The sequence below is a fragment of the Moschus berezovskii genome, chromosome 24 (assembly GCF_049115385.1).
Source record: "Moschus berezovskii isolate FMDL1 chromosome 24, NW_MosBer_1.0, whole genome shotgun sequence".
In the NCBI taxonomy this organism is placed as follows: Eukaryota; Metazoa; Chordata; class Mammalia; order Artiodactyla; family Moschidae; genus Moschus; species Moschus berezovskii.
This window is the reverse complement of record NC_142483.1, coordinates 43,845,457-43,869,983: the sequence shown is the minus strand read 5'-3', so window position 1 is coordinate 43,869,983 and position 24,527 is coordinate 43,845,457. Positions and strand designations below refer to the sequence as shown.

Here is a 24,527-nt window from a genome sequence, read left to right as displayed (position 1 = left end):
GCGGTGTCTGGACCGGCCAGGAGGGGGTGGCATTGGAGGTGGTGAGGCTGGTCAAATTCAGGGGACAGTTTGACGGAGATGCTGATGACTTAGCTTCTGTGCCCTGAGGGAGTGGGCAGATGGTGGTTCTGTTTCCTAACATGGGGAAGACAAGGGGATGAAGCAAGTTTGGGGAGGGGTGTGTGGGAGAGTTGGTAAGCTGTTCTATTTTAGGTGTGATAAACCCAAATGACAGACTTCCTAATAAATGGTAGCTATCATCCCTGTTTCTACCCCACACGATTACACAGCGACATCTGCAAACACACGAACTTTCTCTCAGCTAGCAGCTCAGCTCTGCTCCTCTTCTTCTCTTCTTTTCTCCCCCTTACATTTTCCACTTCTCCTTGCTCCCCCGCCCCCCACTCCAGTCTACCACCAGTGATTGCTGGAGCCGATGGAGTTGAGCAAGTCTCCGCCCTGGGCAGTTCCTTCAGGAGGTCAAAGGGTGGGCTCAGAAGAAGCCCTTGCGGTCATACCCAGAAGCACCTAGCCCTTGGGGTTCAGCTCTTGGCCTTGCAAACTTCTGGCCTTTCCCTCTCTAAAGCCAGGCAGACACATAGGTTACTAGATGCTGCTAACATAGGGATGGTGTGAGAGTCAAAGATGCAGCAGAGAGTACAGAGATCTCTCCATTTTACTGAGAAGGTGACTCTGAGTCAAGATCTGAGTTTATTTGACCCATTTAGCCAGTCTGTCATTTTGCGTCAACTTTGTCAGAATAGCTTGCAAAGACACTTGTCAGGGAATCAGCTGGGGAAAGCTCGCTTAACGGTCTGACACCTGCTGTCTACAGCAGACTGTCCCAGGCACTGAGGACTGGGTCCACCCAAAGGCCACTGCATTTCATGGGGGCGCCGGCCCAGTCTTCTTTAGCCAGCTACTTATAGAGAAGAGATCTAACGTGCGTGGGTGGGGTGGGGAATAACAAGGAGAGATGACTCCCATGCTGTCCAGGGCCCTTTGGAGTCATTAACTCTGGTATTAATAACAACAACTACATCTCATATGAAGCTAATTGTGTTCCAGGCATTGTTACAAGCTGTTCATGTGTAATAACTTGTTTAGTCCTATGACAACCCTATAAAGTGGGTGCCATTCTTATCGTCCCCATTTTACAGATGAGAAAACTGAGGCTTAGAAAACAGAACTAAATTGTTCAAGGTCACACAGGTTAAAAACAAAAATGTGGTAAAGCCAGGTATTGTTGGCTTAGCTTCGTGACGGACAGGTGGATGGCTGCACGGACAGGATCAAGATAATCCATGAGGACAAGAGAAGAGAAAGTCCCAATGGAGGCTCAAAACAGGGAAGATATCTGCAGGCTAGAGAGAGCAGGGGCCACCACGCTTTTGTTTATTAGCATTTAATAGATTTGTCTATTTATATAGGTACATGCATGTGTCTTCTTTTTATGGTATTAAACATCTTTGTGCTTGCTTTAAAATACAAGCACGGTAACACTTATACATGGCCCATTTTCTATGCAGCATTTCTACCCATTTGCATCTCTGACGACTTTAACACAGGTTAAATAAACTAGGCATAAATAACTGTCCTGTTCCCCTGAACGTCTCCTTCCCAAAGATCACTAGCTGCATGGTCTTGAGCAAACATTTAAATTCTCTGCAGCTCAGATTTCTTTGTCTAGTCCCACCCTATAAGCTAAAGCCATTGTTGTTTTTTGTTGCTGTTCAGTCACTCAGTCGTGTCTGACTCTTTGCAACCCTATGGACTGCAGCATGTCAGGCTTCCCTGTCCTTCACCATCTCCCGGAGCTTGCTCATATTCATGTCCACTAGTAATTATAATTTCAAGAGCCGCTATAAGCTGAATACTTAATGTATGTCTGTGATATGCTGAGAACTTTCACATATTCTCTTTTTATTAATATATTGAAGTCTTTCTTCTTATCTAGATATATTGGTATATAACAGTTTATTAATATAAGGTATATGGGATAATGATTTGATATATATATATAAATGATCCCCACAATAAGTCAGGTTAACATCCATCGCCACACATAGTTACATTTTGTTTTCTTGTGATGAAAACTTTGAAGATCTACTCGCTTCAGTTCAGTTCAGTTCAGTTGCTCAGTCGTGTCCGACTATTTGCGACCCCATGAATAGCAGCACGCCAGGCCTCCCTGTCCATCACCAACTCCCGGAGTTCACTCAAACTCATGTCCATCGAGTCGGTGATGCCATCCAGCCATCTCATTCTCTGTCATCCCCTTCTCCTCCCGCTCCCAATCCCTCCCAGCATCACTCTTTTCCAGTGAGTCAACTCGTCAGGTTTCAAATATACAACACTGTATTATTAACTGTAGGCACTGTGCTGAATATTACATCCTATGCCTTATTTATCCACTGGAGGCTTGTACATTTTGATTCCCTTCACCCATTTCATCCACCTCTCACCTCTGGCAACCACCAGTCTATTCTCTGTATCAATGAGTTCTGTTTCTGATTTTAGATTCCACATGTAAGTGAGATCATAAGGTGTTTGTCGTCTTCTGTCTGGCTTATTTCACTAGTGTCAGACTTTATTTTTTTGGGCTCCAAAATCACTGCAGATGCTGATTGCAGCCATGAAATTAAAAAGATGCTTACTCCTTGGAAGGAAAGTTATGACCAACCTAGATAGTATATTAAAAAGCAGAGACATTACTTTGCCAACAAAGGTCCATCTAGTCAAGGCTATGGTTTTTCCAGTGGTCATGTATGGATGTGGGAGTTGGACTGTGAAGAAAGCTGATCGCCAAAGAATTGATGCTTTTGAACTGTGGTGCTGGAGAAGACTCTTGAGAGTCCCTTGGACTGCAAGGAGATCCAACCAGTCCATTCTGCTGCTGCTGCTGCTGCTAAGTCACTTCAGTCGTATCCGACTCTGTGTGACCCCATAGACGGCAGCCCACCAGGCTCCCCCGTCCCTGGAATTCTCCAGGCAAGAACACTGGAGTGGGTTGCCATTTCCTTCTCCAATGTATGAAAGTGAAAAGTGAAAGTGAAGTCGCTCAGTCATGTCTGACTCGTAGCGACCCCATGGACTGCAGCCTACCAGGCTCCTCCATCCATGGGATTTTCCAGGCAAGCCAGTCCATTCTAAAGGAGATCAATCCTGGGTGTTCATTGGAAGGACTGATGCTAAAGCTGAAACTCCAATACTTTGGCCACCTCATGCGATGAGTTGACTCACTGGAAAAGACTCTGATGCTGGGAAGGATTGGGGGTGGGAGGAGAAGGGGACGACAGAGAATGAGATGGCTGGATGGAATCACCGACTCGATGGACATGAGTTTGAGTGAACTCCAGGAGTTGGTGATGGACAGGGAGGCCTGGCGTGCTGTGATTCATGGGGTCGCAAAGAGTCGGACACAACTGAGCGACTGAACTGAACTGAATGCCCTCAGGGTCCATTTATGTTGTTGCAAATGGCAGGATTTCCATCTTTTTATGGCTGAATAATTTTCCATTGTTTATACACACCAATCTTCTTTGTCTGTTCATCTGTTTATGGACCTTTACGTTACTTCCATATCTTGGCTATTGTAAATAGTGCTGCAGCGAACATGGGGGTCTGTGCCATATTTCTCAAGTTAAATGTGTTCATTTCCTGTGGGTAAATACCCAGGAGTGGAATTGCTGGATCCCATGGTAGTGCTGATTTTAATCTTCTGAGGAACCTCCGTAGTGTTCTCTGTAGTAGCTGCACCCGTATACATTTCCACCAGCAGTGCACAAGTTCCCTTTTCTCTGCATTCTCACCAGTTCTTCTTTGTTGTCTTTCTCGTAACAGCCATTCTAACAGGGGTGAGCTGATATCTCACTGTGGTTTTGATTTGCATTTTCCTAATGATTAATGGTATTGGACATCTTTTCATATACATGTTGCTTATCTGTATGTCTTCTTTCATGCTTTATTGTTTAATCCTCTAAAGGAAACTGAGGTGTACAGAAATTATGTAACCTGCCTGAGATCACACAAACGAGGTGACAGAGCTGGGCAGTAGGAGTATTTCAAGGACAAGAACTATGTTCTCATTGGTTAACCCAGGCAGGGCCTGTCACTGACCAGAGAAGAATACAGCTCTGATGGGGAGATGTGTGTATGCAAAGAGATATGCTTGACCTGTAACTCCAGTAAGAATTCTCCGTCCCCCCAAATTGAGTTTGTGGATGAGCATGTTAGCTCAGGCTGCCACCATGGACTACCTCAGACTGAGTGGCTTAAACAACAGAAATGTGTTTCCTCACAGTTCGGGAGGCTAGAAGTCCAAGATCAGGGTGCCGTTAAGGTTGGGTTCTGCTGAAGCCTCTCTTCTTTGCTTATAGACAGCTGCCTTCTCACTGTGTCCTCCCATGGCCTTTCCACTGTGCTCATGCAGAGACAGAAAGAGAGCTCTCCGATGTCTCTTCCTCTTCTCAGAGGGACACCAGTTCTATCATTTTAGGTCCCCACCTTTATGACCTCACTTAATCTTAACTACTTCCTAAACACCTCATCTCCAAATACCATTACATTGGGAGTTAGGACTGCAACATATGGATTTGGGGGAAGACAGAGTTCAGTCTATAACAATGAGCTCTGGAGAGAAGCTTCTGGGAACCTTTAAAAATTGTGTACAACATTTTACATGGAAGAGAATCCACATGCAACATTTGTTTGACCTCCTAAAGGTAAGAACCACCAACAGTGTGATATATGAACAATGAGGGAAAGGGTTCATGGGAAAATGGAAACAGAGCTGGTATTTAAGGGACAGAAGAAAAAGAAATTTCTTATATCATTTTTAAAATGTTAAAAAGGGGCAGTGGAAAGTAAGGATGTAGTATTTCAACCCCACTTTCCATTTTGGGAAGTGAGATGGCCTGCCTGAGGTCACAGCACAGGGAGTGGATCTGAGCCTAGAGCCCAGTATCCTGAGGCCCAGCTCATGCTGCTCTCACCAGGCATTCTGTCTGCGCTGCCCGACAGAAGCCAGGGCCCTCTGACTGAGGCTCCTGGGCTGCCTTCTGTTGTCCTCATGGATGTTCTTGCCTTGCTTTCCTTCCAGAAGTGGAGCAGATCGAGGCCATCGCCAAGTTTGACTACGTGGGGCGGTCCCCACGGGAGCTGTCCTTCAAGAAGGGAGCCTCACTGCTGCTGTACCACCGAGCCTCCGAGGACTGGTGGGAGGGTCGTCACAACGGCGTGGATGGGCTCATCCCACATCAGTACATAGTTGTACAGGACATGTGAGTGGGCATTGGGACCTTCTGTGGAGAGTGTCATGATGGATTAGTGATGTCTGGAAGGGGCGCAGGAACAGCAGCGCTGGATTTTATGCCAGCGATTTGCTCTCCCTGCTGTGACACACTTGGTATTCTGTGAGAATGGTTTATGTCTCAGCTTCCTTTGAATGGTGATCCATTTAACATATAAGCAAATTGCTCATACTTCACGGTCCACAGGGACAGTGTTTGGTGCTCTTGGCTTGCCATCCTGGCCCACCTGACAGCCTCCAGGGCATTTATCACCCACTCTGGTTCTCAGTGCCCACTGGATCTTGCCATATACCTTTGCCCTTCAGGGCCTCCACTGTAACCCAGTGGCCATCCCACTGCCCTCTTAACTGCCCACTGTTCTCTACCTTGAGATAGCTCTCCCAGGAGAGGGGCAGAAACAATCATCCTCTCATTTCCAGCTAGGAGGGTACTATTTTAAAAATAATAATAATTTTAGGTCTTAAAAAAAAAAGAAAAAAGCTCTACATCCCAAACACTTAGACCCAGCATCAGGCCCAGAAAGTCGACACCTTCCATTTTTGGAAAAGCGTTGACGGTTCCTGTATACACTCCCTCTGAGTTCCAGGCCGGCTCAGGTTGAACTGACTTACCAGGCTGCAGGCTGGGCCTCAAGGGGAGGGGGCCAAAGGCATACATCTTGACAGCAGAGTAGACCGAGACTTTTCTGGAGACCAAGAAAAGTCCAGGTCAGGCAAACAACAGAACCCTAGGTGGCCCTCTGACGTCCCCAGGCCTCTGAGGACAAGGTCAGGAAGAAGGACAGAGGAAGGGAGAGGGAGCAGGGGTCGGTGGACAGAGCACCCCAACAAGCTCCAGCCCCTTCACATTTGTCTAAATCCAAGGGTGGGGGAGGGATGGGAATGCCTTCCTCTTCCCTGGCTGAACCCCAAGCTGCTGCTTCCCGAGCCACATGAGACTCAGTGCCCAGGGCTTAGCTTGCAGGCCCACTCCCCCATTTTTCCTCCACACCCTCCCGCGTTCAGCTTGTCCCAGCCCAGAGCAGCTTGGAGAGACCCCTTTAGTCCACGGGAGGAGCAGGTAGGGGAGAGTGGTGCCCCAGAGCGCCTCCTGCTGGGGAAGCGGCAGTGGCGCAACCACGAGCTGTGGGTGTGGATCCAGCCCCTCAGGTCTCAATACCTCCGGGTTGTTGGGACCCTCCCAGCTCCCATCTGTCCTTCTCCCCAGGGACGACGCCTTCTCGGACAGCCTGAGCCAAAAGGCCGACAGTGAGGCCAGCAGTGGGCCGCTTCTGGACGACAAGGCCTCCTCCAAAAACGACCTGCAGTCCCCCACGGAGCACATCTCGGATTACGGCTTTGGGGGGGTGATGGGCCGGTAGGAAACTGGGGTTCATTCTTTCCTGCTCGTGCAGTGCCCATTCGGGTCTGATTCGGGAGAAGGAAGGGCAAGGGAGGGACAGAGGGAGGCTGTCGTGGCCCCTTGTTCCCCACAGGATGTGACGCTGGGCACGCCTGCTGGGCTGGCTGGAACTGGCCTCCCGAATGGCAGGTAGAAAAGCGATCCAGCTTGGGACAAAGCTGGAGAAAGAGGAAAGACGTATACAGGCAACCAATCGTTTTTACTTAAAATACTGATAACACGGGGGAGGGAGAGTTACAAATTGGCAAGTACTTTTCCTCTCTCTCCAGCTCTTACACCTCCTCCCCGCTTTCTGTTGAAAACCTAAGTTGCTATATTTTAAAATGTAAAGCTCTCTTACTCGCTGAAGCACACCACGTAAGTAGAAGTCTCACACACATTGCGTGGGGGGAAATTGACACTCGGCTCCACCCACATATTTGGTGGGAGTATGTTTGCCAAGTTCTTCACTCCCGTGTGGGCGGGGCTGTCACATGACCTTTCTGCCAGGTAAGAAGCTGGGCTCCTCACTCTGTCTACAGGTAGAGTCCAAAGCACTTGGTGGTTTAAAAAAAAAAATAAGGAAAAGAGAAGAAAAGAAAAGCTGTCAGTTTCTCACTGCTTTCTTAATCAGATTCTCAAAATGTCATAGTGTCTGTTTTTGGTGGAGAGGTCATGGGATCAACCCACGTGCTGGGTGCTTGTAGACAGAGCCAGAGAAGTCAGCTGCAGTAGGAACCTAGGTTTATGAATTTATTTCAGCAGAAGTCCCAGTACCTCACTTCAGCGAACTCTGTTCAGTTCAGGGTGTTGATAATCAGCAGATAGAATCAGGGGAAGTGTATGGTTGGGGTAGGTGGATGACAGAGTTGAGGTCCCCTGACATCTAGGGGGCCGTACCTTCTCCTGCCTCAATTTCCTTCTCCCTCTGTCCTCCGCTGTCTGCCTTCCTCTTCTCCTTTCTTTCCCAGTACTCTTCCACTCCAACACCAATGCTTTGGCCTCTTGGGGTGACCGCAGGCAGTGCTTAGCTTGGCTGGTGGCACAGGGTGTGAAGCACTGCTGACTGCATTGAGCCTGATCCCCGTCACAATCCACCCCGCACTCTGGCCCTCCTCCCCACCCCCTCACCCCTCCCAGCCTTCCTCCTCAACAGTGCCTTCAGGTCTCTGCTGACCTCCCTAGGCTGGAGCAGAATCCCCGGTGGGTAGAACCACTCCAGAGTGGTCTGCCACCCACTGAACCTCCCTTGAAGGTGGGTGAGGAATATTAGACCCATTCAACGGATGAATAAAGTGGGTCTGAAAGAAGTCGCTGGATAGTCAGTGACAGAGACAGCGCAAGAATCTGCCTTCCAGATAGATACTTTAGGCCTTTTCCCTCTGCCACAGCCTCCCTGAAGGGTGAAAGCTACCCAAATGTATACAAGGCATTCCAGTGATACAGGTTTTCCTCTTAATGATTGGAAATGTTCAAGGTCTGGAAAAGCCTCATAGAAAACAGCCCTTTGGGGAGATTGGGGGAGGGTGACAACACTGGGCTGTGTTGAGTTCCCAGGGAGCCCTGCTGTGCTTGCAGGGAGCTGGTAACTGTGGTACAGTCAAGCCTCAATGCCTCAAACCAATCAGAAGCCCTTTGGAATCATGGAGACATCTAAACCGCTTAAAAACATATCATGAACCCAACTAACCATGAGCAAAGTGTTCTCAGGTTGCGATCCTCCTGGCCCTGACTTAACATATAGATGAGATTCGCTGTGTAATTAGCACCACCGACTGCAGCTTAGAAGCAGAAGGCACAGTTCCTTTGTGTGTGCAGGTTAAACCTGCTGGCCTGAGTTCTGTGCTCAGACAGTCCTTCACTGCAGAATCTGCGAGTCTGGCTGAATGAGGCTTTACTATACCCACTCCCTAGACTAGTGTGTAGCATGTCTGGACTCTGGGGGATTGGCTGACCCATGTGACACCGGCCAGGGTTGACCTCTGCCCCATGCCCCTGCCCCCGGCTCCTTTGCAGAGTGCGGTTACGATCTGACGGAGCAGCCATCCCCAGGCGCCGAAGCGGGGGCGACACACACAGCCCGCCCCGGGGCCTGGGCCCCAGCATAGACACACCACCCCGGGCCGCCGCCTGCCCCAGCAGCCCCCACAAAATCCCCCTCACCCGGGGAAGGATCGAGAGTCCCGAGAAGCGGAGGATGGCGACGTTCGGGAGTGCCGGCAGCATCAACTACCCCGACAAGAAGGCGCTCTCCGAAGGGCACAGCATGCGGTCGACGTGCGGGTCCACCAGGCACAGCAGCCTGGGGGACCACAAGTCCCTGGAGGCCGAGGCCCTGGCAGAAGTAAGGGCCAGCAGAAAGCAGGCGTACCAGCTGACACCCCCAGAGGGGTAGGGGTGGGTCCCTGCAGACTGGGGAGTCACTTCGCCCTTCACGCCAGGTCACACTAAGCTAGGACACAGGATAGATAGTGAGCTGGCTTCCTGTCCCCCTGCTGGCCTCCCCCTGGGAGCGGAAGCTACATGGGTGTAGCTCCTGACTAGGGCTCCTGTAAGGACTCAAGGCCCCAGTGTCCAGGCTGGAGGTGGGATTCCCAGATAGGGGATGTGGTAGTGGCAGATGTCTCCATAAGATGGCAAGATTGTGCTATTCATGTTTTCATTTGTTCATCTTTTCATTTATTCCCTGATTCATTTGTTCACTTATTTACTGATGAATACTGATGGAGCATCTCTTGTGCTCAATCACTGGCTGGCACTGAGAAAATAATAATGACCTAAAGTGGACACAGGTCCTGCCCACATGGAGCTTAGGGTTTAGAGAAGAGAGGGATGGCAACCACCAACACACACAGCTGTGAAAATGGGAGCTGGGTCAGGAGTCTTGAAGGAGTGGAACTCTGCATTCTGAGAACCTAAAATGTGCGGATTGCTCAGTGAGAGATGTCTCTGGGGAGGACAGTACCAAGATCCAAAGGGTAGGCAGGATGAAATAGCTGAAGCTGGAAGCAGAAAATGTTCCATGCTCTTCCAAAGTGCTTCGAGTTTTCTGTTTTATTAGATAACTTCTTAAAAATTTGGATGAGAAACCTGTGTTTCTCATGTATACTTGCCAAAGAAAGCACACAAATTCATTTAAGAAATTGTTACTAAACAGTTTGTTTGAATTGTTTAATAATTCGCATAACTACTTTCATGTGTTTTTGACAGTTTTATCATAGTTCAAGTTTCCACTTTGCTCCATGGAATTTGGCTGGCAGCCCATTATGTATCCCCTTCCCAATGTTTTCTCCCTGTTTAGAAAAGAGGGACAATCAGAATCTTTGGGGCGGTGAGGATTCTATTGTGAAGAGGGGGGTTGGGGACCTTGAAACACACATCCAAGGTGGGACGGTCTCATTCAGACAAAGTGAAAAGTGATCACTCCCTGCCCCCCTGCCCCGCCACTGTCCACGCTTCCTGGCGCCTCTCTGCAGCTCCACTTTGAGATCATGGCATCACGTCTCAGACTAACGCCAGGCTTGTGCCTAAACACCTCAGCTGATCTTTTTCTGAGCTTGCTGTCTTTCTGGCCCACACTCTGCAAGGGTGGAGTGGTGGGGATGGTAGGGATGGTGGTAGAGGGACGATAATTATGTTTTACTCATTAGTGTTGCCTTTTGGCTCTGCTGGAGTAGAGCAGACTGAGTAGTGATGTCAGTGGGGGACTTCATTTAAGCAGCCTGGGGCATGGAAGGTGGCCATTTACCTCTGCAGGGGTGGCAGGTAGCAAAAGTGGGGACAGGACTGCCTTCTCTCCTGTCGTGCAGGACCCCCACCACCACCACTAATCCTTGTGGATAAAGGCACAAACAGTGTCTTCTAAAAGTAGACAGTGGTATGGGCAAAGGATGAAGTATCTTGGCGAAGCATATATGCTAATATTGTGTTTGGTGTTAAGTTGCTTCAGTCGTGTCCCACTCTTTGCGACCCTATGGATGGTAGCCCGCCAGGCTCCCCTGTCCATGGGATTCTCCAGGCAAGAATACTGGAGTGTGTTGCCATTTCCTTCTCCAGGGGATCTTTCCGACCCAGCAATTGAACCCATATCACTTTCCATCTCCTGCATTGGCAGGCGGGTTCTTTACCACTAGTGCCACCTGGGAAGTCCACAGGCTAATACTGGCTATTAGCCAGTGGTCTCTTCACAAAGCAAAATGATAGGCTGGGATGGATTGGAGCCTGGTGTGGGGGCCCAGCAGGCAACAGCCACCTGAGGACTGGGGAGGAAAGAAGGTAAAGGGAGACCTGGGTCGGGACGGGGCTGGCCAGGACACCTCCAGGCACCAGCCCTATCAGTCTAACTGCACTTTCCATTTTTTTTCCAGAGTTGCCCCAGGGCAGAAAAGCTAGTTAGTGTGTCTCAATAGTGATGTGGAGCCTGAAGTGGGGCCAGCATCTTCCATTACAGGCTCTGAGCACTGTCCCTCATTGTCCCCTTGGTGGCCCAGTTCAGCCTGAGTGGAGGCATCCCTGGGAAACCCTACGAGAGCCGAGGACTCTGGCTGGGGGAGAGCAGAGGTCACTGTCGGGCAGTTCACACACATCACCACGTCAGCTGTCTCCTCTGTCTTCACTGCCAGTGGGGGGTTTTCAGCTCAGGGACCAGGTGTGGTGCAGAGTGACTGAGCCTTGCCCGAGGTTGCCCAGCAGCAGTGGTAAAGCAGTCTTTCTCCTCCCAAACCCGGGCTCTGTATCCTGGCCCTGAGCTCCCGGGTTAAATGCTGCAGTCCAGCTCCAGCACCCCCTCCTGGAATGCTGAACCCCAGGCCAACCCTCTGAGCTGTCAGAATCTCTTTGAGTGTCATTCAAAGTGCTCTCGTACTGATGAGCTCTTAAATGTCTCTGCTGCTGCTAAGTCACTTCAGTCGTGTCCGACTCTGTGTGACCCCACAGACAGAAGCCCACCAGGCTCCCCCGTCCCTGGGATTCTCCAGGCAAGAACACTGGAGTGGGTTGCCATTTCCTTCTCCACAATGTGTGAAAGTGAAAAGGGAAAGTGAAGTCGCTCAGTCGTGTCCGACCCTTAGCGACCCCACGGACTGCAGCCTACCAGGCTCCTCCATCCATGGGATTTTCTAGGCAAGAGTACTGGAGTGGCTTGCCATATCCCCAGGAATCGCATAGGCAGATAAGGACTTTTGTTGCCTTTCAAATTTTTCATTTTTTTTTTTTCTAAAACCACATTATAATAGAAGAAAGTAACAGTCCCATCACCCTGGGGTGGGCATTGTGAATGTTCTAATATATAACCTCTGAACACTTTTCCTATGGATGAAGGAGAGACATTAATAGATTTGTTAATATTAATGCTTAGGCACATGAACTCTGGAGTCAGACTATATGCTGCTAAGTAGTTGTGTGACCTTGGACAAGTTAACCAGTCTGAGCTTCCAATTCCTTATGTGTGAAGTGAGCATAATGGTAGTTCCTACCAGATAAGTTTGAGGATTAAATGAATTATTAGGGAGGGGGCTTACACTGGTGCTCTGTATTATCAGGTGCCATGCCATGCTCTTCAAAGGGACCATATCATTTGGGGCTTCCCTAGTAGCTCAGATGGTAAAGAATCCGCCTGCAGTACTGGAGATCTGGATTCAATCCCTGGATCAGGAAGATGCCCTGGAGAAGGGAATGGTTACCTGTTCCAGTATTCTTACCTAGAGAATCCCATGGACAGAGGAGCCTAGCGGGCTATAGTCCATGGGGCTGCAAAGAGTCGGACACAACTGAATAACTTAACACTTTCAACTTTCAACACTAAGTACCAGGTGCCATGCCATGCTCTTCAAAGGGGCCATATCATTTCATACTCATCAACTCCCTGAGTTCAGTATTATACTTAACCTACAAATGAGAATTCTGAGACTGAGAGAGGTAAGGTAACTTTCCCAGGGTCATACAACAAGGAAGCTGAAGAGCCAGGATTTGAACACAAGTCTGTCTGACTGTGGAGCCTGCCTCTGTGAGATCTACAATGCTCATATTGATTCTCTCTTACTGTTATGAGACACCCTGGGATTGATTCTCCTGCCCAGCCAGTGAGATTTGTGGGGAAGCCTCCCTAAGGAACCCACAAGTTGGTCAGCGCCCTGGAGGGTTAGTCCCCAGGCCTCCAGCTCTGTGCCAACCAGAGCTCTCTTTGTCCCCAGGACATTGAGAAGACCATGAGTACGGCTCTGCATGAGCTTCGGGAGCTGGAGAGGCAGAACACGGTCAAGCAGGCGCCAGACGTGGTGCTGGACACCCTGGAGCCCCTGAAGAACCCGCCAGGCCCCATCAGCTCGGAACCGGCCAGCCCCCTGCACACCATCGTTATCCGTGACCCCGACGCCGCCATGCGCCGCAGCAGCAGCAGCTCCACTGAGATGATGACCACCTTCAAGCCAGCCCTGTCTGCCCGCTTGGCTGGCGCCCAGCTGCGCCCGCCCCCCATGCGGCCGGTGCGGCCCGTGGTCCAGCATCGGTCCAGCAGCAGCAGCAGCTCGGGAGTGGGCAGCCCGGCCGTGACGCCCACGGAGAAGATGTTCCCCAACAGCTCGGCCGACAAGTCGGGCACCATGTGACCTGCGGGATGGCGGGCACCGCCCTGGCCCGCTGCAGCCTGTCGTGGCCGACGGCGGCCTCAGTGACTTCCGCGTCCTCCCAGGGCTCCTGGCTTTGTCGGGCAGGGACCAGAAGGTCAGCCTGGGAGCAGGGCTGTGCGGAGCTGAGCCCCAGGTCCGAGCCGCACCCCGCCTCCCTCCCGCGTACACACAGACACCCACGCAGTGAGGAGCGGTACCCCGGCTGGAGCGATTCCCGAGATCACGGCCCGTGTCAAATGGCTTCGCCTGCATATCGTCACTGGAAACTGATTCTCTCGACATTCTCTCTACATGCATATATACGTGCGCATAGGTACACGTATGTATGAATGTATGTGTCTGTAGGTGTGTGTATATATATATATTTATGCATCTATATACATATACTAGATCTGGACACACATACAAAATGTATATAGGATCTCCTTTTTCTTTTTATGAAACTTAGATTTACCTCAGACCCATGCCACCAAACATCTCCCGCTGAGTTATTTGGTGGGATTTGCAGGGACTTTTCTGGGAGAATTTAAAGGCCCACAGTAACTGCGAATGAAGCAATATACCACTAACCTGCAGAAAAACAAAACCAGTCTCCCACTATCTCCAGAAGTCGTGGCCTTCCAGAACAGTCTGCCCCTAAAGGAAGTGTGGGGCAGGCGGCACCCTGGGCAGGCTCCTCCCACAGGTGGGACCACTTCACAGAGCCCCCTCCCCATCCACCCCAGAGACCCTGCCTTTCCACCTGGAGGCCAAGACCAATCGCACCCCCAAAAGCATGGAGGACGTTGGCGAGAAAAGCCCTGACCTCAGCGGCCTGTGTTCGTTAGTAGAAGAGGGGATGGTGAGAGCCTGAGCCCCATCGTAGCACAGTATTATGTGTGGTTGGGAAAAAGGAAAAAAACAAAAAACCAAACACCGTGGTGTGGAACACTTCAAAACCTAGAAACGTTGTAGGAACAATTCTGTGGTAACTATAGAGGTTTAACTTATACCATTTTCAAAATATTTAATTTTTTCTTTTCCTCTTTCTACTAATTATACTGTGTCAGATTCTGGAACTAAACAGGCAAGGAGAGTTTGAGCCCCATTGTTTTTTAACTTGAAATCAGGCCGTGACGCACTCTGGCTGGTGGCCGTTTGCATGAAGCACACGGGGCTGTGAGGACGCAGCTCAGACCAGGCCTGGGGAGGGAGTCCTTGTCACCTGCCGTCCAAGAGAATGCTTCGGTGGAGTTTATGCAGTGAAATAGCTGCCTCCTCCCGCTTGCCTTCCCTTTCACCCACCTCTTCCAGCACATTTAACACAATTGAAAATAAGGGGAAAGAATTGGGTGGGGGGGGGGCGTGTCACCTCATTGAGTCTCAGTTTCCTGCTCCATAAAATGTGAGCAAGCAAACCGTGCAACCTAGGAAGCACTGTACCGACACGATTGCTCTTTTCATGGTCATCAGTAAGGTGAAAACCATTTAGCACCTTCCTTTTGAAACCTCCTAATGGCATTTGAGAAGTGGGCAGTGGAATTTTCCTACCAGCTTCGTAAGAGTCATGAAGCACAATCCTGCAGATAAGTCACCTCTTGACATTCCATTATTACCATGTCAGCCCAGTGGATTAAGTTTTGCCCTCTCCTCTGGTCCCCAGAGAAGGAGTCATATGAAGCCACATTTACCTGGGTGTGTAGGGATGGTGAGCCACACTGCCTTGCCTGAAGGACTGGCCTCGAGAGTAGGGAGGAATAAGAAGGGCTCAAAAAGAGAATGCCAGAGAGAGGCTAGTGACAAATTCGACCTTCGTTTTGCCTAGAATTGGCAATGAAAGAGCCTCAGAGCAAGCTAGGAGCCCTCTGCCATTTAGTATATAAAGTCCCCACCCCCACCCCACCATATTACAGCTTAGGGAAGGAAACAAGCCTTAGGATGGCTGTGACTTGCCCAAGATTTAATAGATGGCTGAGGGTGTGGCTGGGTCTGGCTCCTAAAGCCATTTATTTGCAAGGATTCTGTGATGTCCAGCCAGGACAAGAGACTTCTCATTTCTACCCCAGAGAGATTCCCAGACCTTAAATACAGTGGCCTCCTGTGCAAAGTATCAGATTCTCTGCCATGACTACCAGATGAAACATGAAAATTTGAGTTGACAGATCTGTTGCCTGATATACATAACACCAGTCAGGTCATGTGGGTTTTCCTCTGAATTGACTAACTGCATCTTTCCTTACTGAATATAGGCCTACCTTTCACTGAATTACCTACCTGAAGGACAGGACCTTTCTGTTTTCTTTACGCACCTGTTTTTCCATTGGGAAATGGCTGATGAGCTCACATTTAGGCAAACTCACACCCCACTCATCCAGCTCCAAATCTGAGCCTTGACGCAGAACCAAATGGAAAAATATTGCCCTCCCCCAATCTGGCGCTCTGCATGTCCCAGGCCCCCTCCACACGCACCCAGGCCCGCCCACCATCATGAGCATTGGCATTCTCTTCTGACTCCTGCCTCTGTTAGTCCACTATATATTGCTGTATTTGCTTAAATGCTGGAAAGTAACTGTTAAAATGTGAAACTGTAATTTTTAAAAAGGCTACAATGAAATTATAGCCAGTGCCACTCACCAAATCTTTGCACCTAGTAGATAGATCAATGTAAAAAAACAAATACCAGAAACCTAACTGTACAGTGAGTGTGGGGGAAATGTAGTAACCTAGTTAGTAGTCCTCAGTATAACCAATTGTACAAGGGGAAGTGGTGTCTACCTACTTGTCCATCACCATTACTGGAAGCTGTACTGATCAGTTCATTGATAACGGGCAATTTTTTTGTTGTTTTTTTTTGCTCTTCACAGAATGATTTCTTAACCTTCAACTTACCCTGAGGTCAAGCCTTTTGTCTTTCTGTGTTACCGGTGTTCAGTCTCTTTTAGGAATGAACCAGCAAGATGTTCATTTAAAACTGACCAAAGAACAAATTCATTCCTGGTCTAGTTTCCTGGGCCAGTGGCCCAGCCTCCAGCCGCTAAGGACCTTTCTTGGATAAAATTGAGAACGAGCCGTGCTTGCTACCCCACTCCCCCTCTCTCCCTTTAGTACCCTTTCCTCTTAAAGAGCTGCTCTGAACTGTGGGATTCTGTGAAAAATTCTTGCCTTTCCTTGTTTTCAGTGCTAACGATTTCTCACCTTGAAGCGCCTTTTGAACCCCGGACAGAGCGCACAACTGGAGGGAATTGTCAGCTTGGGAATTAGACTTGGGGGGGGGCGGGTCTTTTCTCTGAGGTCACTGGGCCCTCAGGGGCAGGAGAGAAATGGATTCCCACCAGGTTCCTATCCCATGAAGAAATCCGAGTGGGAAGAGACGCAGGGAAGTGGAGCCATCCCTCGGCTGCCGGCGGAACCAGCAGCTCAGTGATCTGCCTTATAAACACTCCCCAGCTGGTTGGTGGTACCCATGTGGGGCCAGTGCGGGGAAGGGCCTGGCACGGGGCTTGCTTCCCTTTTGGAGGCCCTCAGAGTGCCTTGTCGGGGGGGTTATTTCTTTCTCATTCAGGAGGCATGGATGCAGAGGACTTCCTGGGTCCTGCTCGTTACCTGGCGCTCAGCGCGTGGACGTGGCTGTTGGAAAACCACGAGGACTAACGTAATGGTTCTTCCTCTTAGTCTCTCTGTCCCTGACTTTTCACACTAGAGCAAATGCCTCATCCTCCCGAGAAACCCAGAAAGAAGACACGGCTGGCTCACGACTGTCGGGGGAGGGAAAGTTGCTGGGTTCAGGGAGGAGGGGTCAGGAGGAAAAGCTAGGAAGGGGTGAGCCGAGGTGTTGCTGAGATGATTTTCTGCTGTGCAGAGCTAGTGCTGATGTCTCACGCCGACTTCCCTTGTTCTCTGGGGTCCCTGCTCCTCCGAGCAGCTGCGTAGAGAATTCCCCACATATCCAAAGCTGCTGGGGGGGCTGGGGGTGGGCGAGGGACTTTGCTGCCAGGTCGGGGTCCTCCTCGCCTCCAAGTTGATCTGCCAGCATCCTGCCGTCTCATCCTTTGGGACTGCTCCTCGCTGATGCCTCCTTTCCGTGGGACCTGTCCGAGGCAAACGACGACCTTGAACCAGAACGGCCAGGGTGCACTTTACTTTCCTTGGAAGGAAGTAGCTTCTGGCCAGGGTTTCTGCTCAGGCTCTAGTCCCTGGCAGTGTGACTGTTTACACGGTTTGGCAATAGGTTCGGTTCTGATTGCTTCAGAGTGGCTGGTCTATTTAGTTTCCTTTGGTTTCCTTCCTCCCCAAACTGTCAGGAAAATCAAACTGAAACCACCCTAGGAAATTGCTGGTTGCCTGTCCCCACGTGGTGATAAGTGTTGCCCTCTCCTGGACATCGTTTCTCTCCCTTACAACCCAGCGCCCGTGCCGTAGAGTGTCTGACTGGATCCTCTGTTGCGTATTCTCATGGTGCCTGCTGGTTTGACGTGGAGCTACCCTGTGAAATAAAACAGCTTAACTTTTCCCAAATGTGCTCCGGTGGCTTTTTGGAAGGGTGAGGTGGCCCGTCGGGGATGGGGAGGGGGCAGGTGTTCCTACCCTCCAGTTCGTGGTCCGTGTGCTTCCAACCAGGAAGCATCCCTGAAGTATCCCTTAGCTCAGACCCAACAGGGTGAAGGCCAAGATCCAAGGAAGGCTGTGTCCTCTGCGGAGCTAACTGGAAGAGCTAAGTGAGGAGTGCCTGCTGGGAACTGTCAGAGCAGAGGCAAGTTAGGAGAGGGAGCCGTCATCTGCGGAGAGGCCTTCCAGAGTTTATGACATCACCAGAGGCCACAGGATACTACTTCCAGTGTGACAGCATATGTAGCATTTTAGCATCTGTTGTCTACACACATGTGATACAGCCCCCTGGACTTCTTTATGTGTGCGTGAAGTGTCTGTTGATCACTTACATCTGCCCTGTGCATGTGTGCTAAGTTGCTTCAGTCGTGTCTGACTCTTTGTAACCCTATGGACTGTAGACCCCCAGGCTCCTCTGTCCATGGGTTTCTCTAGTCAAGAATACTGGAGTTGGTTGCCATGCCCTCCTCCAGGGGATCTTCCTGACCCAGGGATCAAAACTGCATCTCTTAGTCTCCTGTATTGGCAGGCTAGTTTTTTACCACTAGGATCACCTGGAAAGCTATTTCTGCCCCAGGCACTAGATTTAAGCCCCTTATGTGCATTTTCTCATCAAATTCTCAAAACCGCTCTTGAAGGTAAGTAACTAGCTTCCATGGTGGCTCAGCAGTAAAGAATCTGCCTGCAGTACAGGAGATGCAGGAGACAAGGGTTCGATCCCTGGTTCGGAAAGATACCCTGGAGAAGGAAATGGCAACCCACTGTAGTATTCTTGCTTGGGAAATCCTATGGACAGACAAACCTGGTGGGCTACAGTCCATAGGGTTGCAAAGAGTCAGACACAATTTAGCGACTAAACAACAACAAAACCCATCTTAAACCCCATTCTGCAGAAGAGAAAATGGAGCTCTGAGAGACTAAACAACTTGTCTAAGATCAGGCTAGGAAGTGAAGGAGCCCTCATCTAAGCCTAGTCCATCTAACCCTGCAGCCTTATACGTTCATTGTCCTGCCTGCTCTGGAGCAAGTTCATCACAGCAGGGTTAGCAGCAGGCTCCCATGATTAAGGTAGCTCTCTGTGGGCAGAAGTCCAGGAAGGCTCCAGGGCCTTGCCTTTCCCATGCACCCTCTGACTGATCTTGACTTTGAAGAGAACAAAATCTGCCAGCCTCAGGGAGTCCATCAGTAACCCCATAGCCACTCAACACTCCGTGGTGGCCTCTAGCTAATTCCAGGCTCTGACAGGGTGAAACCTGCTGAGGGGCTGGATTTGCGGTGCATTCTGTAATCTGTTTACTGGCTCAAAGCAACCATGCTCACTTGAGAACCCCAAAGCAGAAACCTCTCGTTCATTCAACAAGGATGTGGGAAGCACCTTTGTGTGAGCCTTGCCCCAGGCTGGATGCTGGGGAAACAGATGAATGAGACCCAGTTCCTACCCTAAGGTTGATCACAGTCTAATTGCACAAGACGATCACTCCAGAATCCTGAAATCAACTTTGGCTCCTTATGACAGTGTTCAAAATGACGGCATCTCTGACCCCCAGAAGCACAAAGAAAAGGCACGTTTTAGCTGCCTGATGGCTTTGCCAGCCACAAAGCAGTCCCTTGCTGGACTGCTTACTTCAGGGCATATCTGTTTAGGATTCTGTGAATGACAAACTATCCAACCCAAACAGCCTTAAGGAAAGAGAATTTATTGGCCCACACAGTGGGGAACTCCAGGCTAGGACAAGGTCCAGGCACAAATGTTCAGAGTGTGGTGCTGTCTCCTAGCCACAGTCCCTTCCTCTCAGGTGGGCTTTGCTGAGCTCTGCCTGTTAACTTAAACAGAGCCCAGGGACTCTGATATATCTCGATTGCCCCGATGGCTATAGAAGCTCCCCCTGCCTGCACATCCTCGTCTTCAACACAAGGAAAGTCTTAAGTTTAATTCATCTTAGTCAGAATTGCCCTGCAGGTCATCCCTGAAGCAGCTAGAGGTAAGTAAGCCCCAGTGTCCAGGGCGGTGTCAACCCTACCCACACTTTCTATCAGGAGATCCTGGGGGTTGTCCTCATACTCTGCTGCTGCTGCTGCTAAGTCACTTCAGTTATGTCCGACTCTGTGTGACCCCATAGACGGAAGCCCACCAGGCTCCCCCGTCCCTGGGATTCTCCAGGCAAGAACACTGGAGTGGGTTGCCATTTCCTTTTCCAATGTGTGAAAGTGAAAAGTGAAAGTGAAGTCGCTCAGTCGTGTCCGACCCATAGCGACCCCACGGACTGCAGCCTACCAGGCTCCTCCATCCATGGGATTTTCTAGGCAAGAGTACTGGAGTGGCTTGCCATTGCCTTCTCCGGTCCTCATACTCTAGACCGTGGTAAATAATAAATGGTCACCGAGTTGTAGGGTGAGTAGTTACTCAGCAATAGCTAACTGATACACTAGAAAAATGCTCATGTAGATACATTCCAACTTTGCATTTATGCCTGGACTCCAGGTTAACTTAATAAAGCTAATACTTATCGATCCTATGCTGGATGTTCTTCCCAGAACACAGTGCGGAGTACTTCACATACTCCACCTCCCTGAACACTTAAGACCACCCACAGGGGTCATTTCTGTTAGCATCCCTATTTGACACATGAGGAGGGTGATGTGCAGGGGCTTTAAGTCCAGGATTCCATATCTGCTCTGCTCCCCTGACCCCCATCTCTAGGTAAATGCTTTGCCTCCCCACAGCACCCATGGCCTAAGAAGAGTACAGCCATCCCCATGCATGCGAATGAGGACTCTAAGGCCAGATCGCCTGGCCCTCCCCTCCTTACCAGTCAAGAAGCCTCAGCAAAGTTCTCTACAGTCCTGCCCCTCAGTTTCATCACCTCTAAAGCAGGGACAGTACCAGTACCCACTGCGGAGGCTTGTGAGAAGTAGGTAAGTTAGTACATAAGACGTGCTTGGGACAGGGCCTGGCACAGAGAAAACTCTCAATACATGTAACTGCTATAAAGATGATCTTTCCTTCTGGAGAGTCCCAATTCCAGTGCCCCAGGCCCAAAGCCAAATTTGTCCTTTTCCACAGTTGCCCTTGGGGACTTTGTGTAAGTCAGCTAGCTGACTGACTGCTCCTAGTGCAGAGCCCCAAATGAGAACATCCATGTTTATAAATGCATCTGTATTGAGCACTTAGTGTGTGCCACGCACCATTGTAAGCGACTCACATGGACTATCTCATTGTCTTCCCACCGAGAAACTATAGGGTATTAACTGTTATTGAGCCCCATCAGGTTCAGAGAAGTAGTTACTTTCCGCAGAGCACACAGTTGATAAACGGTAAACTTGAATACCTGTCGAAGAGGCCAACTCAAAACAAGAGGTGGCTGGCTACTCCCTGGGCCCCCATCCCTACCCCCATATAAACCATCTTGTTTCTAATATGCCCAGCCCAGGTATCCATTTCAGCAATGTCAAACACATAGACACCCATGTCTGTACGGACCCTTCGAGATTCCTGGTGGCCCCAAGATACACAGACATTATTTAGACAAGTGGCTGCAGGAGGGCAGGATCGGGGCTGAATGTGCCGCTTTGACGCTTAGAAGCCCAGCACAGGCCCCTTAGTGAATGTTCGATTAAATGCAAGGATCAGATGAAATAAATACATGTGGAATGCATGGGGTGATTTCTCTGCATTTCCTTCTCAAAGCTTGGGCCCACATCCAGCCCAATACCCTACTGCCATCATGTGGCCATTTGTAAAATAGCAGGTGGGATCCATGGTCTCTGATCGAAGGCTATTGGTCAGGAGCCCTGGTGATGGTCACTTGAGCTTCTGATTGGCATCTGAAGGGGAGGGGAGGGAGTCTTGTGAGAGCTGAACCGGCAGGATCTGACATCATCTCTGGGCAGACAGTGTCGGAACTATGTCAACTTGTAGGACACTCTACAGGGGTTGTAGAGGATTGCTTATTCGAGGAAAAACCACACATTTGGTGACCAGAAGTGTACAAAGTGAAGTGTCATGTGTGTCCAGTGAAGGAAACTCAGGGGAAGAGAGACGCAGTAGGGAGCAGTTGGGTGTTCCTTAAATAGTTCATCTAATTCAGTCTTGTAACTTGAGAGTTGGGTTTCAATGTTTGATTAGGTTCAGTTTCACCCTTTCTGGGCAGCAATGCTTCCTGGAGGGTGTGTTCTCCACATCATGTCACATCAAGGGCTCTGTGCTGTTTGGTTCCCCCTTTCAGGATTGCTGAGGTGGGTCGGTAGTTTCAGGTGGGTTCACCCTCAGCCCTTCACTGTGGCCTGATCATTTGGAACCTAAGTATCCCACTCCCCAAGAACCCCAATGGTCTTACAATGATTTTATAATTTTATTTCTTCTGTGTTTATCAACTAGAATTCTCATCAACAAAGGCTAGTATTTGCTTAAAATACAGTTCATTCTGGAAGAGAAGAATAAATACTTAATTCTTTCTCCTTATTTATCAACTTTAAGAGTAAGAAACCAGTACAATCCCTACCTCCATTTGTAGAAAATGAGGACTTCCTTTGCTTCTGCTGAGACCCATTATAAATTCCTGGATTTTAAAATAGTCAATGTATTCCAGTGAGTTACAGTCAATATTCTTTCTGTGACTTAGGTCAGCAGGGGCAGCTTTAAGCTGGCTCCATTCATTCTGGGCAACATCCTCATTTGGGCACAATAAGATCTCCCAGGTTCCTCTTGCACCTACTCTGCCCCAGGTCTAAAATGAGTCACGTCTCCAAGGAGCCCTGATTCCTCTTCATGGGGACAGTACTTAGTGACCTCCAACCTGTGCACTAGTCAACGGTGGGGCTGAGATTTGAACTCAGGCAGTCTGACTTCAGAGCCGCTCTGCCATCTGGTTAACCATGGGTATTAATCGTCATATTTATGACTATTACTCCTACTGCCATAGCCAGCCACTCACTATGTGTCAGACACCTTAGCAGGTGCCTCCCAACATTTAAAAAACATTTAGAAAACAAAATTATTCCAAAAGCTCTCAGACACAGGCATTGTATTCTTATCTTACAAAAGAGGAAACTGAAGCTCTGAAAGTTAGTGACTCATCCAAGATCACCTGGTCAGTGGCAGAGGGTGGATGAAAACTGAGGTCTGTGTGACTCTGAATCTTGTTCCTTTAGTCAACAGAGAATTCTGTCCTGAGTGATTCCCACCCTGCCTCCTTCCGGTGGTCCCTAGCTCTGCTGTTGGACTGTCTGTGTCCCAGAGTCCCCGGGCCAGATGATCCACACATCCTCATTCGAGGCATGGCAGGGATCCGGGAGGAAGAATGGGGGACAGAGAGGAGTGTGATGAAGAGAGACCCAAAAAGGAAGGTGCAGGGAGGGCCAAGACCTTTCAAGATATAACCAGACCAGGCTCTATATTCAGCTGGAAGAAATTCCCCTGATTAAGGTCGTCAGATTTGGCAAATAAAACTACAAGATGCTCAGTTAAATTTGAATTTCAGATACCCAGTAAATAATTTTTAGTCTAAGTATGTGACATGCCATGTTTAGAATCTACTTATATTTAAAAGGGCTTTACTGACCTGATAGCTCAGTTGGTAAAGAACCTGCCTGCAATGCAGGAGACCCCGGTTCAATTCCTGGATCGGGAAGATCTGTTGGAGAAGGGATAGGCTACCCTCCCCAGTATTCTTGGGCTTCCCTGTGGCTTGGCTGGTAAAGAATCTGCCTGCAATGTGGGAGACCTGGGTTCGATTCCTGGGTTGGGAAGATCTCCTAGAGAAGGGAAAAGCTACCCACTCCAGTATTCTGGCCTAGAGAATTCAGTCCATGGGGTCACAAAGAGTCGGACACCACAGAGCCACTTTCACTTTCTGTGCTTAATCTGGCAGCCCTGTCCTGGATCCTCACAATAGGAGAGTCTACTGAGCACTGACTTTTTTGTACAGAACATTTTGTTTTTACTTCTGAATGAGGAAGTACAATCTCTTTATTGATATAACAGAAGGAGAATGTCTGTGGAACCAGCAGCTTGTTATAGGAGACTGACTCCCACGGGTGGGTAAATATTATGGGGGGAGGGAGTGGGTAGCCTTTCCCTTCTCTAGGAGATCTTCCCAACTCAGGGATCGAACCCAGGTCTCCCTGGGGATGCTTTTTTTTCTGAGCTCAAAGTGGCTTTCAGAACCTGCTTGTGCCCTCAAGTGGACTTTCCTTCCCCGGGTTCAGCGGTGGGCTCGAGCTGGTGCTGTTGAAGAGGGTGGGAAGGGAACTGCTCAGCCAGGGAGGAGATTTACGGGAATGTGGGCTTATTCCGGTGATTCGCCCCGTCATTCAGTCTCACCACGCAGCTGGGGGCAGGAACTCAGAGATGAATGGCACTGGGTGCAGCCCAGAGGCTCCTCAGAGCCCTGGAGGTGGATTTGGACCCCAGGATTCAACAAGTGATGCCTGCTTTTAAATCTGTCTTCATAGCTGAATGAAGAGTCTGACTCTTTGCGACCCCGTGGACTGTAGCCTGCCAGGCTCCTCTGTCCATGGGATTCTCCAGGCACGGATACTGGAGTGGGTAGCCATTCCCTTCTCCAGGGGCTCTTCCTCACCCAGGGATTGAAGCTGCACCTCCTGCATGGCAGGCAGTTTCTTT

The 24,527-nt window shown here is 49.6% G+C and overlaps 1 protein-coding gene across 1 annotated transcript in view; it reads left to right on the top strand.

Moving 5' to 3' along the window:
* SRGAP3 (SLIT-ROBO Rho GTPase activating protein 3) overlaps positions 1-17,806 on the top strand; it is a 251,993-nt gene extending 234,187 nt beyond the window's left edge. The window contains exons 19-22 of the mRNA XM_055414378.2: positions 5,102-5,282; positions 6,519-6,668; positions 8,709-9,036; positions 12,884-17,806. Coding sequence (XP_055270353.1) covers positions 5,102-5,282; positions 6,519-6,668; positions 8,709-9,036; positions 12,884-13,297 — 1,073 coding nt within the window. The 3' untranslated portion in view covers positions 13,298-17,806. The remainder of the gene's footprint in view (positions 1-5,101; positions 5,283-6,518; positions 6,669-8,708; positions 9,037-12,883) is intronic.
* The last annotated feature ends 6,721 nt before the right edge of the window (positions 17,807-24,527 follow it).